The following is a 15,395-nucleotide window of genomic DNA, read 5'->3' on the forward strand; positions in this document are numbered from 1 at the left end:
GGGGGGGGGAGAGAGAGAGAGAAGCAGAGGGAGAAGCAGGCTCCCAAGGAGCAGGGAGCCCAATGCGGGACTCGTTCCCAGGACCCCGGGATCATGACCTGAGCCGAAGGCAGATGCTTAACCATCTGAGCCACCCAGGCGCCCTCTTTCATCAGTGTCTTTTTTTTTTTTTTTAAGATTTTATTTATTTATTTGAGAGAGAGAATGAGATAGAGAGAGAGCACGAGAGGGAAGAGGGTCAGAGGGAGAAGCAGACTCCCGCCGAGCAGGGAGCCCGATGCGGGACTTGATCCCGGGACTCCAGGATCATGACCTGAGCCGAAGGCAGTCGCTCAACCAACTGAGCCACCCAGGCGCCCATCTTTCATCAGTGTCTTATAATTTTCAGTGAACAGATCTTTCATCTCCTTGGTTAAATTTATTTTCTTTTTTTAGGCATTTTATTATTTTTAATGCTATTACAAATGGGATTTTCTTTTTCAGAACTTTTGTTAGTATAAAGAAATGCAACTGATGTTTGTATGTTGGGTTTCTATCCTATAATTTTACTGAACTCATTTATTAGATCTAACAATTTTTTGGTGGAGTCCTTAGGGTTTCCTTTTTTTTTAAAGATTGTATTTATTTGTCAGAGAGAGAGCGAACAGAAGCAGGGGGAGCAGCAGGCAGAGGGAGAAGCAGGCTCCCCGCTGAGCAAGGAGCCTGATACGGGACTCAATTCCAGGACCCTGGCTGGGATCATGAGCTGAGCTGAAGGCAAACACTTAACCGACTGAGCCACTCAGACATTCCTCTTTAGGGTTTTCTATATAGAAGATCAAATCATCCATAAACAGAGACAATTTTACTTCTTCCTTTCCAATTTAAATGCCTTTTATTTTTCTTTCCTGCCTAACTACTTTGGCTAAGACTTCCTGTGTACTGAATAGAAGTAGTAAGAGTGGGCAATCCTTGTCTTATTCCTGATCTTGGTGGGAAAGCTTCCAACCTGTCACTGTTGAATATGTTAGCTGTGGATTGGTCATACATGAGAACTATGCTATTATTAAAACAGACATCCTTATTACCTTTGTACCCTTATGTAAACATTTCTATAGGACAAATTCCAAAGAGTGAAACTGCTAGGTCAAGAAATATAAACATATTTCAGTGGACACTGCTAAATGACTCTGGGAAAAGTTGTAACAAATTCTATTCCTACTAACTGCCCATATATGGTCACAAAAACTAGATACCTAAATCTTAAATCTCACAAATTTTGTTCTCCCTCCCTCATCCCCTCACCTTTCTTAATGACTCTATCCTTCTGCTCTTTTCTACACCAGTTCCTTTTCTGTTTTGTCATTTCACTACCTCCTGGAGTTAAAAACCTTGCTAAGTTATTTTCAAGCTAAGCTACTTTTCTAATGGATGCAATCAAGTTACAAAAATCCCCCAACAGATTTATAAGCAGTTCACTACCATCATTCATTTTGCTAAAGGGTATCCTATTGGATTGTTCATATATTGTATCTGGATTTAATATTGTCAGGTAGGAGAGTCTATTATGGACTTTGGCCTAATTCAGTTCTAGTATTTCAGAAAGTTTTTCTTGCACTGAATTTCTAACTACCTTCTTGGGTTCTGTACTTTGCAGACAACTGATCAATAATCTTCCTGATAAACTCTTTCAGTCTTTCTAACATAATTCTGATCTTTTCTCTAAATTCTTTAATCTTTTCCCCCTGCTTTCTCTGAGAGTACGCTCAAGTCTTTCCTTCAAGTCAGTGATTCATTTTTTAGTTGGGCTTGTACGCCAGGGAAGGGAGCCAAGATTTAAATTAGATTATAAAATGAATGGCAGATATACCCTATGACGGACCTTCTTGGCTACACAGATGCTAAAGGGCACAGAAGAAACATGAATTCCCTCTCTCGTGCAGTTTATATTTTAAAATAAAAAGAGACAAACAAGGTAAACAAATAGCTAATTAGATTGTAAGTATGTGTGTCTATGTATGATGCAAGAGGGGGAGTTATAATTTTAAATATGGTAGCCAGGAAAGCATTCTTGGAAAACTCGATTCTGTTTTGTGGGTTTTATTTTCCTACAGATGAGGAGCTTTTTCTGAGGCTTATTGCATTTTCCTTCTTATTTTTCCTTTACGGTATATTTGGCACACCATTTCTTTGCATCCTGCTCATGTTTAACATAGGAAATGATACCTAAAAATTCTATTTGCTCTCATACAGTATGTGTTATTTCTTCTTGACACCCTTCCTACTTAACCTGACATCTATTGGTAGCCCTACCTCACTCCACCCCAGCAACAGACTAGGTGTTACCCTCAATCATTTTTCTGTAATCAAAGAGACTAATGGTGAGAGAAAAGAAAATTTCTTGTGGCAGTAAGTCCTTTCGGAAAAATCTGGCTTCTACACTCTTCTGAGCATATTCTTTTGAATGTCTCATGCTAGGACTTACTTCATCAGCCACAGAATTATTCTACTCCTGTGAGCTTCGAAGTCTTCCAGTGGCTCTGGAATGACAAATCCTGGTGGGAACCTTCCACTCTCCACTGAGGTCCAAAGGATATCATATTCTCAAGGGTTTTTCCTTAGCTTTCCCAAAAGTACCTTACTCCTTTAGTCAACATCCTTCCAGACTGCAGAGTATTACTGAAAATTTGCAAGACTTAAGTTAACTCCTCTTGTTACTACTTCTGGGAGTTGGAGGTAAAAACAATGAAACATCTCAACAAAATCTTCTATTTCTTTCTTTGGCCATCACTCTTTGTAGTTGGTGCTTAAAGCTGAACTTCTTTATTTGGCTGTTACTGCTAAAAGGTTTCCCCTTCATTTCACCATTTGTACTCAAAGGTCTCAGTTATAGGTTGAATTCTGTCCTCTGCCAAAAAATAAGTTGAGGGCGCCTGGGTGGCTCAGTTGGTTAAGCGACTGCCTTCGGCTCAGTTCATGATCCTGGAGTCTCAGGATCGAGTCCCGCATCAGGCTCCCTGCTCAGCAGGGAGTCTGCTTCTCCCTCTGACCCTTCCCCCTCTCATGTGCTCTCTCTCTCTCTCATTCTCTCTCTCTCAAATAAATAAATAAATAAAATCTTTAAAAAAAAAAAGTTGAAGTCCTAATCCCTGGTACCTTTGACTTATTTAGAAATAAGGTTTTGGGGCACCTGGGTGGCGCGGTCAGTTAAGTGTTCAGCTCAGGTTGTGATCTCAGGGCCATGAGATCAACTCCACATAGGGCCCTGTGCTCAGCACGGAGTCTGCTTAAGACACTCTCTCCCTCTCCCCCTTCCCAGGCACATGGTGCTCTCTCTCTAAAATAAATAAATAAATCTTAAAGAAAAGGGAAGAAAAAGGAAGGAAGGAAGGTACGTTGGTCGGTCTTTACAGATGGACTCAAGATGAAGTCATACTGAATTAATGCGGATCCTTACTCTAATACAGTTGGTGTCCTTATAAGAGAACATCTGGATACAGACACACAGGGAGAATGTCTTGTTACAACAGAGGCAGAGATTGGACTGACGCAGTGGCAAGCCAAAGAACGCCAAGGATCAATGGCCACAACCCAAACTAGGAAAAGGCAAGGAAGGATTCTACTCAGGAGTCTCAGAGGGAGCAAGGCTCTGCTGATACGCTGAGCTCAGACTCCTAGCTTCCAGAACTGTGAGAGAAAACATTTGTTGTTTTAAGGCACCCAGTTTGTGGTAGCTGTGGGAAACTAACAGTCTCCTGAAACTAAGAGTCCCCTATTCTTTACTTTTTTACCTTTCTGAGTCATTTTATTTCAAGTGTGTTTCTTGTTGACAGACTATATAGTTAGACTTTGCATTTTTTACCCAATCTCAGATCTTATTCTTTTTAGGGGAATTTAACCAGTTCACATTTATGAGATCATAAACATCGTTGGTCTAATTACTGCTAGTTCCAGATATTTTTGCCACTACTTAAAAAAACATTCCATGTAACACCTCAGTGTATAGTAGAACAGAGCAGTTAAGAACAAAGGTCTCTGGAGACAAAGGTTCAAATCCTGAGTCTAGTCTATTAGCTCTAAAATCTTGGGAAGTGTGGTAGGCAGAATGATGTCTACATCCTAATCCCGAAAACCTGTGAATGTTAACTCACAGGGCAAAAGGGACTCTACGGCTGTAATTAAGGTTAAGAACCTTGAGATGGGGAGACTACCCTGGATTATCCAGGTTGGCCCAAACTATTCATTAAGTGCTTAAAAGCATATAACCTTCCCCACCTGCAGAGAACCAAAAAGATGACCACAAGAAAAGGGTATGGCCCAGAAGCCAAAAAACCAGGAAGCCTTTAGAAACTTAAAAGACAAGCAGACTCTCCCCTAGAGCCTGCCAATACTATAAGACCCAGTGTTGGACTCCTGACCTTCAGAAATGCAATCATAAATTTGTATTGTTTGAGGCCACTAAGCTCAGGGTAATTTATTATAGGAACATTAAAAAAGTGATATGGGGGGTGCCTCGGTGGCTCAGTTGGTTAAACGTCTGCCTTTGACTCAGGTCATGATCTCAGGGTCCTGGGATCAAGCCCTGCGTCAGGCTCCCTGCTCAGCAGGCAGGAAGGCTGCTTCTCCCTCACCCTCTGCCGCTCCACCTACTTGAGCTCTTTCTCTCTCCTTCTCTCTGTCAAATAAATAAAATCTTTAAAAAAAGAAAAAAAGTGATACAGGAAGCTACTAGCTTCTTTTAACAAGAACAGCACCTACCTTATAAGATACATTGAGGATTAAATAACATATATAAAGCAGTTAGCATAGTGCCCAGTGCCAAGTAAGTGTTCAATATACATGTTTATATTGTTAAGTAGTAATAACATAAGTCCAGTTTATTAAAAAGTAGCAAACTGGCTTTACGTGTGGTTATTTCTCCATCAGTCTATAGGAAAGCTATATCTCTTCCAGAAAGTATCATTTAAGATTCACTGATATGAATCAGAAGAGTGTAAAAAAGCAGCTATATATGGGATTTAAAATTAATTCTGTGAGTTTAGCATGGAATAAATGTTTATATTTAAAATGAACATATAGGTGAAATGCAGAGCAGGCACTCTGACAAACTGGTCTGGATTGTATGAAAATAGTCACCTACATATAAATATTTTAATATAAATGAATATTACTATAATCTGTTAGTGAATTCTTACAATGTCCAGAGTTAACTCATAAGAGTGGTACAGAGTGGCCAGGAAAAAAAAAAAAATTCTTCCCCCCAAATTCTTTTTTTTTTTGAGAGAGACAGAGAGGAGTGTGCGTGTGCTTGTGCGGGGGTGGGGTGGGGGGGGGGGGGGGGAGAGAGAGAGAGAGAGGGGGAGAGAATCTTAAGCAGGCTCCACACCCAACGTGGAGCCCAACGCAGGGCTCAATCTCATGACCCTGAGATCATGACCTGAGCTGAAATCAAGAGTCTGATGCTTAACCGATGGAGCCACCTAGGCACCCCCTCACCCCCAAATTGTATTTAATCAGTGTTTTCAAGATTCTGATCCAACTTCACTGCCAATGTCAACAGGCGGAGAACTGATAAAGCTGGGTTTTCTTCCCTGCGGCTCTGCATCTCTTCAGAGATGGCAGATGGAGCAAGAACCACCAAAGGAAGGAAAAGACTACGTAATAGAGATGTCAGTGCTTTTTTAAAAGCTCTTTACATAAAAAGAACAAGATTTAAGAACCCATTCAACTACGCCCATTACCCAATGTACATCTAGTAATGAAAAAGTGCAAAGTGGCTATATACTAATACTTTGTCATTCCCACTATAATGGGATCTCACCTGCACAGCTCTGGAGAAGCAGAAACTAGGACGAGAGTTATTAGGCATGGAATAAGGCCCTGTTACATTTATTTCACACATCCTCTAAGGCACTTATTCTGCTGCCTGAAGGAAAACGCCATTCTCATTCTACTCCCTTCCTGATAACTGGAAATTAAAACACAACACTTTTTAAATTAAACACATAAAAACCCAAAACTTACAAACAATCATCTGTGCTTTCTGCACAAAGACTGATAGTTTTCCCATCTCGGCAAACAATCTGCAGCATACAGTCTTTTGGCTTCCCATCTGGAGGCTGAGTATCTGTGAAAAATAAGTAGAATAGGGCAATATTTATATAGTTCTTTTTAAAGGCTTTATTCTTACCTAACAGCTCAGATAAGCAAAGGACGAGTATTTCAGAACATTCCAATAACAAAACATCTTTGTCCTGCTCTACAGAACCAAGCACATGAATTACAACTAAACTTTCTGCAGGAGGGGCGCCTGGGTGGCTCGGTCGGTTAAGCATCTGCCTTCAGCCTGGGTCATGTTCTCAGGGTCCCGGGATGGAGCCCCACATCAGGCTCCCTGCTCAGTGGGGAGTCTGCTTCTCCCTCTAACCCTCCTCCCACTCGTGTGCTATCTCCTCCCTCTCTCAAATAAATCTTTAAATATAAATAAATAAACAAACAAACTTCCTGCCGGAAGAACAAGCAGGCCTCTTCTAGAGGGCGATCCATATATGGAGATGTATAGAACAGCCCAGATATTAGAAGAATAAGCACAAACAATGAAAAGTGTTAATGAGCATCAGATAATAGAATATTTATTGTTTTTATTCACAGGAAATACTAAACTGGATCACTGCTTGAAAAGTGAAAATCATACTTTAAAGTAGCTCTGTGTACCAAGAAATAAGGTCTGTGATATTTGAGCCTGGTTTAGGTAGATATTTCAACAGCTAGTCCATGGACACTTGTGTTTCAAGAACTAACATGCAGGGGCAAGATGTTACAACAACAATGGTTACTACAAGCATATAGGCCATTTGTAACTCTTTAATTCAAAAACTATTATATAGGAGCAGCATGTTTCAAACATCAATGTTTACTAAAACAGACTCTATTCCAAACAGAAACAGAGCTAATAAACAGGGAAGTCTACATATGCCCTTAATAAGATATAGAAAAGTCTATACTTATTAAAAATGTATTCCTTTAGGGCGCCTGGGTGGCTCAGATGGTTAAGCGTCTGCCTTCAGCTCAGGTCATGATCCCAGGGTCCTGGGATTGAGTCCCGCATCAGGCTCCCTGCTCCTCGGGAGCCTGCTTCTCCCTCTGCCTCTCTCTCTCTCTCTCTCTCTGTCTCTCATGAATAAATAAATAAAATCTTAAAAAAAAATGTATTCCTTTAAAATGAATATAAGGAATAACTCAGGAAACCAAGGCATCATGGATTTTTAAGTAACTGACTGGTGGTGTAATCAATCAGATGCCTGTTTCTGAGCAACAAAACCTATACTACCTAGGATGGTTCCATCTTTCTTGGGGATCCCAGCACTCTGGTTATGCTCTACCACTTTCTCCATGACAGAGCAAGGAATGTGGGCTGCTGGGTCTGGTTCAGATGAGAAAATTAATCTGCCCCAATCATATGATTCATGATCCAAGTGTCTGGGTGCCCACTGTGTTTACCTCCCTTCTTTGATGAAAGATGAAACCCTTCTTTGGTCTGTCAATGAAAGCAAAATGAGTAAGGAAAATGATTCAACTCCCACCAAGAATGGGGAAGGGTAGAGGACAGAAGCTGGCCACAAGTGACTCACTTACCCCGACACTCGTGCCCGGTGCGGATATTGATGCAGTCCACTGGCATATGGACCTTATCCTCGACACTCTGCCGAGTTTGGTCATCATAATAGATCAGGTGACCATCTGACCACAGGTCAAACCAATTCTTCTTCCAGCGCTTCAAAATAGTACCTGAAAAAAAATGGAAAGGTTGGCTTTGAGCCAAAAAAAGCAAGGACTTTATCCTCTAGCTCACAGGTAACTGAAACAAAGGAAACTTTCCTCTGGCCCCATGAGTACACACGCATACAGTTGCCCAGAGCACTACATCAAAATGGAGATGAAATCAGACTCCAATGGCACAAACACCCATGCTGTAAATGCACCTTACACTAAAGATACTAAGAATGCTCCCAACCTAATAGTCCAAAAATTTTTTTTTAAAGTTCAATAAAACCTTGATTTTGATAACAAGTGTTGGTGAGGATGTAGAGGAAAAAAGAACCCTCATGTTGGTGGGAATGTAAACTGGTACAGCCACTGTGGAAAACAGTATGGATGTTCCCCAAAAAATTAAGAACAGAAATACCATATGGTCCAATAATTCTACTACTATTTACCCAAAGACAACAAAAACACTAATTCAAAAACATATAGGCACCATGTTTATTGCAGCATTATTTACAATAGCCAAGATATGGAAGCAACCTAAGTTGCTAAGTGTCCATCAATAGACAGACGGATAAGGAAGATGTGATGGTTATATACAATGAAATATTATGCAGTCATAAAAAAGGATGAGACTGTGCCATTTGTGATGACATGGATGGACTGAGAAAGTATTATACTAAGTGAAATAAATCAGACTGAGAAAGACAAATACCATATTATTCCACTCAATGTGGAATCTAAAAAAAAAAAACAAATGAATAAACAAACATTAAAAGCAGAAACGACACATAAATACAGAGAACAAACTGATGGTTGCCAGATGGGAAAGGGATGGGAGGATGGGCAAAACAGAGGAAGGGTAGTGGGAGATAGAGGCTTCCAGTTATGAAGTAAGTCATGGGAATAAAAAGCACTGCATAAAGAATACAGTCAATGACACTGTAACAGTGATGCATGGAAGCAGATGGTAGCTACGCTTGTGGTGAGCATAGCATAACAAGAGTTGTACACCTGAAACTAATGTAACATTATGTCAACTATATTCAAATAAAATTTTAAAAAACAAAAAAAACCCAAAATCCTTCATTTTAAGCTAATAAAACATTTAATATTTAATTTTCCATGTAGTATATCTACACTTTCCCAGGAGTATTTAACTTTGCTAAACTGATCAGAGAACACTGGACTGTGAAGTCTCTATATACAAAAAACAATAATACCTTCCTCTTTTGAAAAAAAAAATGTTTTTTTTTTTCTCGAAGAGCTTTCACATATATTCTTCTCTAACATTCACCTTCCCTTAAAGCCCATGGTGTGGGAGGGTCTCCCTGCTTCAAACAGACACAGAAGCAGGTTTGGACACTGGGTGTACCTACAGCCAGGACACTGACTCCCATCCTGTGTGCATCTGTCCCGCTACCTCATACGTCCCTATCAGTTTAAGGAATTCATCCTAACATTTGTAATCTTGGGACTAGGCACTTAACTTTATGAAACTCAAACTTCCCTATTAGCCAAAAAGGAAAACTAAAAGGCCAAGTCAGTCACCCCTGCTCCTTCCTCACACCCAGACACTACCTACTACATCCTTTGTTCCTGTAGATCCCACCCTTCTTGGCCATCGTGCACAAATCCCATTCCATGTACCTCTCCTTATGCTCTCATAGCCATTACTGGTGTGAACTAAATATGCACCATTATCAGCCCTCCAAATTTCTTTTACCACTATCAGATACCCTCCTTGCTAAGAGGGGCATCCACAGCAGTGTCCCAAACTGATAAGTAAGTGACATCAGCATCCACTTGATTGGCAGCCCGAGCTGTACAGAAACTAACAAATAGAGCCACCCAGACCATAGGTGGAATCACCGGATTAGGGAGTTCTACCCAAGTATCTCACCTGCCACCAAAGCCCTGACTGCAGATTCCCAAATTAGGCTGTCCTCCATAGTCCTAAGGGTCTGTGTGGCAATGGCAATAAAAGGAATCCTCCAGACAGCTTTGCATACATGTAACCACCTGTGTACCTCTGCTACCCAGTGAATATAATACAAGTCACCTCATCTTATTTTATTATGATTGATAGTTCTGATTTTTGCAAAGGAAAATGGAATAAGTCTTCTGAATATACACTTCAAGACTGCCATGGACCAGGACACCAGAAAAGTCTGTACAACTTATTTAAAAGACATCTATTTTGTGTACGTCATCACACTAGGCATTGACTGGGAGAGGGGACAAAAAGTCAAAATGGTCACTGTTCACTTATGTTGACAGAACATTTACATTGAGTCATGGTGAAGAAAGGAAAGCTTGTCCTCAAACAAGGATGCAGCAAAGCCTAAAGAGAAAACCAGAGGATATCCAAAGGGCCAGGAAAGGAAGGTACAGCCTCAAGGTCCAAACAAGGCTCTCTGCATCCCCTGACAATTTAGGGAAGGATGGGATCACAAAACCCAAAACAAAAAAACTTACACAAAGATTGGGGCTAGGCTACAATATGCCAGGACTTTCTTTTTAAAGGAACATTGCTCTATCTATTCTTAGAATACAGAACTGTCACAGACCTTGAAAGGACACCTGGTTCAGCTCCAGGTCTGGGAATGCAGAACTAGTGACAGGACAAATAAACTGAAGGCTTGTGTCCTGGTAGAAAGTGTGTCAATGCTGAAATGACACAGTACTGAATCTGAATACAGGTTTAACACCCACAGTGTTAAGTTACCTAATATCACTAAAACTCAATTTCTTCAACTAGAAACCAGGATAATGCCACCTACCTCACAGAGCTGCTGTGATAAGTACATAATATATGTAAAATCCATGTAACAGGGTCACAAACAACCTTCATAAATAATAGTTTTTATAAACCATCTAAGGTATGCAGTCCATTCTTCACTGCTAGTCTCAATTTTAACTAAGTTCTGAAGGTATCCCCCCAACAGAAATTTGTATCTGAATAATAAACAGTATAAACTATAGCTCAGTTTTTTGCTAGAGTCATAAATGATATAGTAGTCACTTTTCCCTTAACTCTGATCTTTCTAGAAGGACAGCAGAATAATCTGTTGACTTTTTCTCTAATGAACAGAGTTGGTTATTCCTGCTTTAGAACACACCATGAACCTGGGGGCTCAGTTGGTTAAGCGTCTGCCTTTGGCCCAGGTCATGATCCCAGAATCCTGGGATCGAGTCCTGCATCAGGTTCCCTGCTCAGCAGGGAGTCTGTTTCTCCCTCTCCCTATGCCCATCCCCACTGCTCATGCGTTCTCTCTCTCTCTCATGCTCACACATTCTCTCTCTCTGCCTCTCTCAAATAAATAAAATCTTAAAAAAAAACAAAACAAAACTGATTCTCTTCTGCAGAGTCCTTTTGGAGATCCAAAAGACTAGTTTTAGATAAACCCATTCCTTCAAGTCAAATCTTCATCTCTATAAATTAAAGTCTCCAGTACTTCAGAATCTTAGTCACTGTTCAATCCCCAAATAAGACTGGTATTTCCCACAGAGACAGCAGTACCTCCATGCTAATATATCAGAGTTCAGCTTGGTTAGATTCAAGCAGGTACTCAGGTCAGCCATGAGTAATAGGGCACACTAGTGAGAAAAAGAGAAACCAGCAGGGACCACCAAAATTCCCTGGTTTCTGTCAAGGCAGCAACTAAGAAGGAACTCTGGTAGGCAGAAACACAGTTCACAGAGCTCTAAAAATTTCCCAGAGGAAATCCAGAGCAAGCACATTAATAAGACTGACATTTGTTTTTAAACGTGATCTGTTTCAGCAATAGAAATAAACATAAACCCTAAGGCAACACTAAACGCAGTCCAAGAGGCTCATGTTCTGTACTTACTCTGTCGCAGCAACCATCCACTCTTCACAAATGCCATTTTTCCACCTATAAAAGAAACAGCCAGGTTCAAAGTTATACCCTGAAAAGAGAATGGCCCATACAAGCTGTTTTTCACTCACAACAGTTCTGACACCAAACATGTGGGGTCTTTTCACATTAACAACCAATTCTCCAAATCTCAGGACAACAAATAGATGTCTACTGATTCAACTCTATTCTGACCTGGAATTAGCATCAGTTAAGGGTTCAGTTCCACAAGAGTGCTCCCACTTTAGAAACAAGTTCTGAGCCTCCAATATTTCTGACCTACAAATTGGGGGTTCCCACAACCTCTCCTCAAATTTGATAATTTTGCCAGAATGGCTCATAGAACTCAAGAAAGCATTTTACTTACCATGTCCTATTTCTTATAAAGCATACAACTCAGGAAAAGCCAGACGGAAGAGATGCACAGAGCAACATAAGTCTTTCAGGCCTTCTCTTGGCACACCTGCCCCCTCCCACCACCTCTATGTGATCATTAACCCAGAAGCTCTTAAAACCCTGGCTTTAGGGGTTTTAAGGAAGTTACATTAGGTAGGTGTGACTGATTACATTACTGACCACTGGTGACTGAACTTAATCCCCAGCCTCTCCCCATCCCTGCAGGTCCAGGGATGGGGCTGAAAGTTCTAACCTTCTAATCACAAGGCTGATTTCCCTGGCAATCAGCCCCACCCTAAAGTTATCTAGGGGCCCAGCAAGAGTTACCTCACCAGCATAAACACATATGGTTGAAAGGGGCTCATTATGAATAACAAGATACTCCTAGAACCTCTATCTCAGGAAATTCCAAAGGTTTTAGTTCACATAGTTCTTGTATCACAAAAATCACAGCCATCTGGTCTAACTCTCCATCCTGATCTCTGTGTCAGCTGAGGAAGACAACAAAGTCATTTTACCTCACTGGCCATCTGGCATTTACCTAATACCTCCTCAGTAGGGCCAATACAAACCCTCCCCCCACCCCCCACCTCCCCCCACTCCCACTCTAGGCTTTGGGCTCAACACTCTGCCCACCTTACTAAATCTAACACCACTCGACAGACATAAAGCAGCCCAGGAACACTAAGATTTAGCTCTGTCAAGGATTTGTGGCTTCTCCTAATATGACCAGCGTCCTGGGGCTCTGGAGTCCACTGCCTCAGCTTTATACCTAGTGTGCCCAGTCGAATTCACACAGCCCAGTCATATGTGCACTGGTGTCAACAGGCCAAGTGGCCAGTCAGAGCAGAATACCAGAAGTCAAGAAAGAGTGTGATAAATTTAACTCCATAAAAATAAAAATCTGAGTGGCAAAAGAAAAATCAAAAAAAGATTAAGAAAAACATTTACAACTATATGGCAACAATGAGCTAATTTCCTTCAAGTAAAGCTCACATATACCAGAAATGACAATCACCTGGCAATTCACAAGAAAACAAACATTAATGGGCAATAAATTTGTTAAGATATTCAATTTCTCTCTCAATTCAACACACAAAATTCAAAACACAAGTTAACAAAAACACCTATCAGATAGGCACAAATGAAAAAAAAATTGATACTCAGAAAGGAGTAAGCATGATGGCAGGAATGAAAACTGTTGCACGCTTCTGGGAGAAGGATTTGACATCTATCAAAATTTTAAATGTTCATAAACTCTGACCCAGAGATTTCACCATTACTAGGATTAAACCTCATTGATACACGTGCAGAGGTCTACCAACAAATCTGTATATTCATGGCAATGTTGCTTATATTGCAAAACAGTAGCTCCAACCAAAGTGATCCACATCAGAAGATGGCTCAAAGGGTGCCTCCACACATGACAGATCATTATGCAGATATGAAAAAGGACGTAGAACAGTGTGTGCTGATACCTGCACAACTGTTTTGGGGAAGGAATCACAGAAACTGTTAACCACATAGATCTTTGAGGCGAGAAAGAAGGCAATGCTGTGTATGTATCAGAAAAGAAAGTGACTAGGGGCACCTGGATGGCACGGTCGGTTGAGCAACCAACCCTTGGTTTCGGTTCAGTGAGTGAGCTCAGGGTTGTGAGATGGAGCCCGGCATCAGGCTCCACACTCAGTGAGGAGTCTGTTTGTCTGCTTGATACTCACTCTCCCTCTCTCTCTGCCCCACCACCCACCGTTCGCATGCAAGAATGCTCTTTAAAATAAATAAATCTTCAAAAAAAAAAAAAGTGCCTATTCAGTCCTATTATACCTTTCTTTATATTAATACTTAAAATTTTTAACAACTTGCATGTATTATACCTTTTTTCTTTAATCAACAGATTTTAGGGGCCCCTGGCTGCCTCAGTTGGTGAAACATGTAATACTTGATCTTGGGGTTGTGAGTTTGAGCCCCATGTTGAGAACAGAGATTACGTTTTTTGAGGGGGGCATAAAGATTACTTTTTTTTTTAATTAAAAAAAAATAAGGGTGCCTGGGTGGCTCAGTCAGTTAAGCATCTGACTTCGGCTGAGGTCTTGATTTTGGGGTCCTGGAATCAAGCCCCAAGTCAGGCTCCCCACTCAGTGGGAAGTCTGCTTGTCCCTCTCCCTTTGCCTCTGCCCCTCCCCCTACTTGTGCTCTCTGTGTCTCTCTAATAGGTAAATAAAATCTTTAAAAAAAATAGATCTTACTTGGAGATTTTATGTGGACCATTTTTGTTTTCTACTTTAGCATTTTTAGGTACTCTCTTAAACAGTTGGATGGTTAGCAAAAAGGAGGAAAAGTCCAGTGGGCACCTGAAAAGAACAAATCAGCCCTCCCCCCAACCTTTAATTTTTCCCATGGCAAGTATGACTAAATTCTCACCTTCTCCAAATCTTTACAAGAAGAGCTACATAAGCTTGGTTCATCCTATACTCCAGCATCTCCAAAATCTCGTACTCAAGGTTCTTAATGTCCTTGTGATTTCTGCCAACTCATGCTGTCTGTCCTCTCTAAGAAAGTTAATAAGTTTTTCATCTTTCCCCATTTTTCTCCCACACACTCAGGTAAACTAGAAACAGAAATGCAGTCTCTCCCATTTTTCCCACTGGACATGCATGCTGCTCACTGCTGACTAGAGGGGACTAGCCCAAGGGCCGCTGACTAGATGGCTAACAGCACCTATCACTGGACCAGGAAACCCACTCTAATCCAAGGCACTCTGTTAGGCAAAATGACAGTTTATTATTTAAACTGGGTTGAACTGGTTTGCTAAACTCGCAGAAAAAAAATGGAAAAACAAAAACAAAAAAACCCTGCAGCCAGAAACAATCATTTACTTCCAAACAGATACCATCATATCTTCATCCAACAAACATTGAGTGCTAATATGTGCCCAACCTTGTAATAGGCACTAAGAACACAGCAGTGATCAAGCTAAAGTCCCTGTTTTTATGTAGCTTACACTGTAGGAAAAATATTGCTTAAACTTAAAAATTAAAAAGATCAGTGGGGAGGAGCAAGATGGCAGAGGAGCAAGAGACCTAAATTTCGTCTAGTCCGAGGAATTCAGCTAGATAGTTATGAAACCATTCTGAACACCTCAAACTTGATAGGAGATTGAAAAAAAGAATAGCAACAATTCTATGAACAGAAAAGAGACCATTTTCTGGAAGGCAGGACATGCGGAGAAGTGAATCCTAGGCGATATTCAGGAAGATAAGATGGCAGGGGGAGGGGGCCTCCATCAGCCACTATGAGCAAGTGATAGAGCCGCGGAGCACAAAATCAGAACTTTCAGAAGTCGGCTCGGCTGAGGGAAGTCCAGTGGCTGGG

At 40.9% G+C, this 15,395-nt stretch overlaps 1 protein-coding gene across 4 annotated transcripts in view; it reads right to left on the minus strand.

Moving 5' to 3' along the window:
* Nucleotides 1-15,395, minus strand: part of PLEKHB2 (pleckstrin homology domain containing B2) — a 71,145-nt gene that overhangs the window by 28,841 nt on the left and 26,909 nt on the right. For 3 of the 4 annotated variants that reach the window (XM_025858009.2, XM_025858002.2, XM_025857993.2), the window contains exons 2-4: nucleotides 11,598-11,642; nucleotides 7,615-7,767; nucleotides 6,004-6,106 (exon numbers count right to left, since the gene is read on the minus strand). In XM_025858009.2, coding sequence (XP_025713794.1) covers nucleotides 6,004-6,106; nucleotides 7,615-7,767; nucleotides 11,598-11,634 — 293 coding nt within the window. In that variant the 5' untranslated portion in view covers nucleotides 11,635-11,642. The remainder of the gene's footprint in view (nucleotides 1-6,003; nucleotides 6,107-7,614; nucleotides 7,768-11,597; nucleotides 11,643-15,395) is intronic. The other variant, XM_073889680.1, reaches the window with a different exon arrangement.

Source organism: Callorhinus ursinus, unplaced genomic scaffold (assembly GCF_003265705.2).
Source record: "Callorhinus ursinus isolate GAN/ISIS: 27379988/994484 unplaced genomic scaffold, GSC_fseal_2.0 scaffold114, whole genome shotgun sequence".
Taxonomy (NCBI): domain Eukaryota; kingdom Metazoa; phylum Chordata; class Mammalia; order Carnivora; family Otariidae; genus Callorhinus; species Callorhinus ursinus.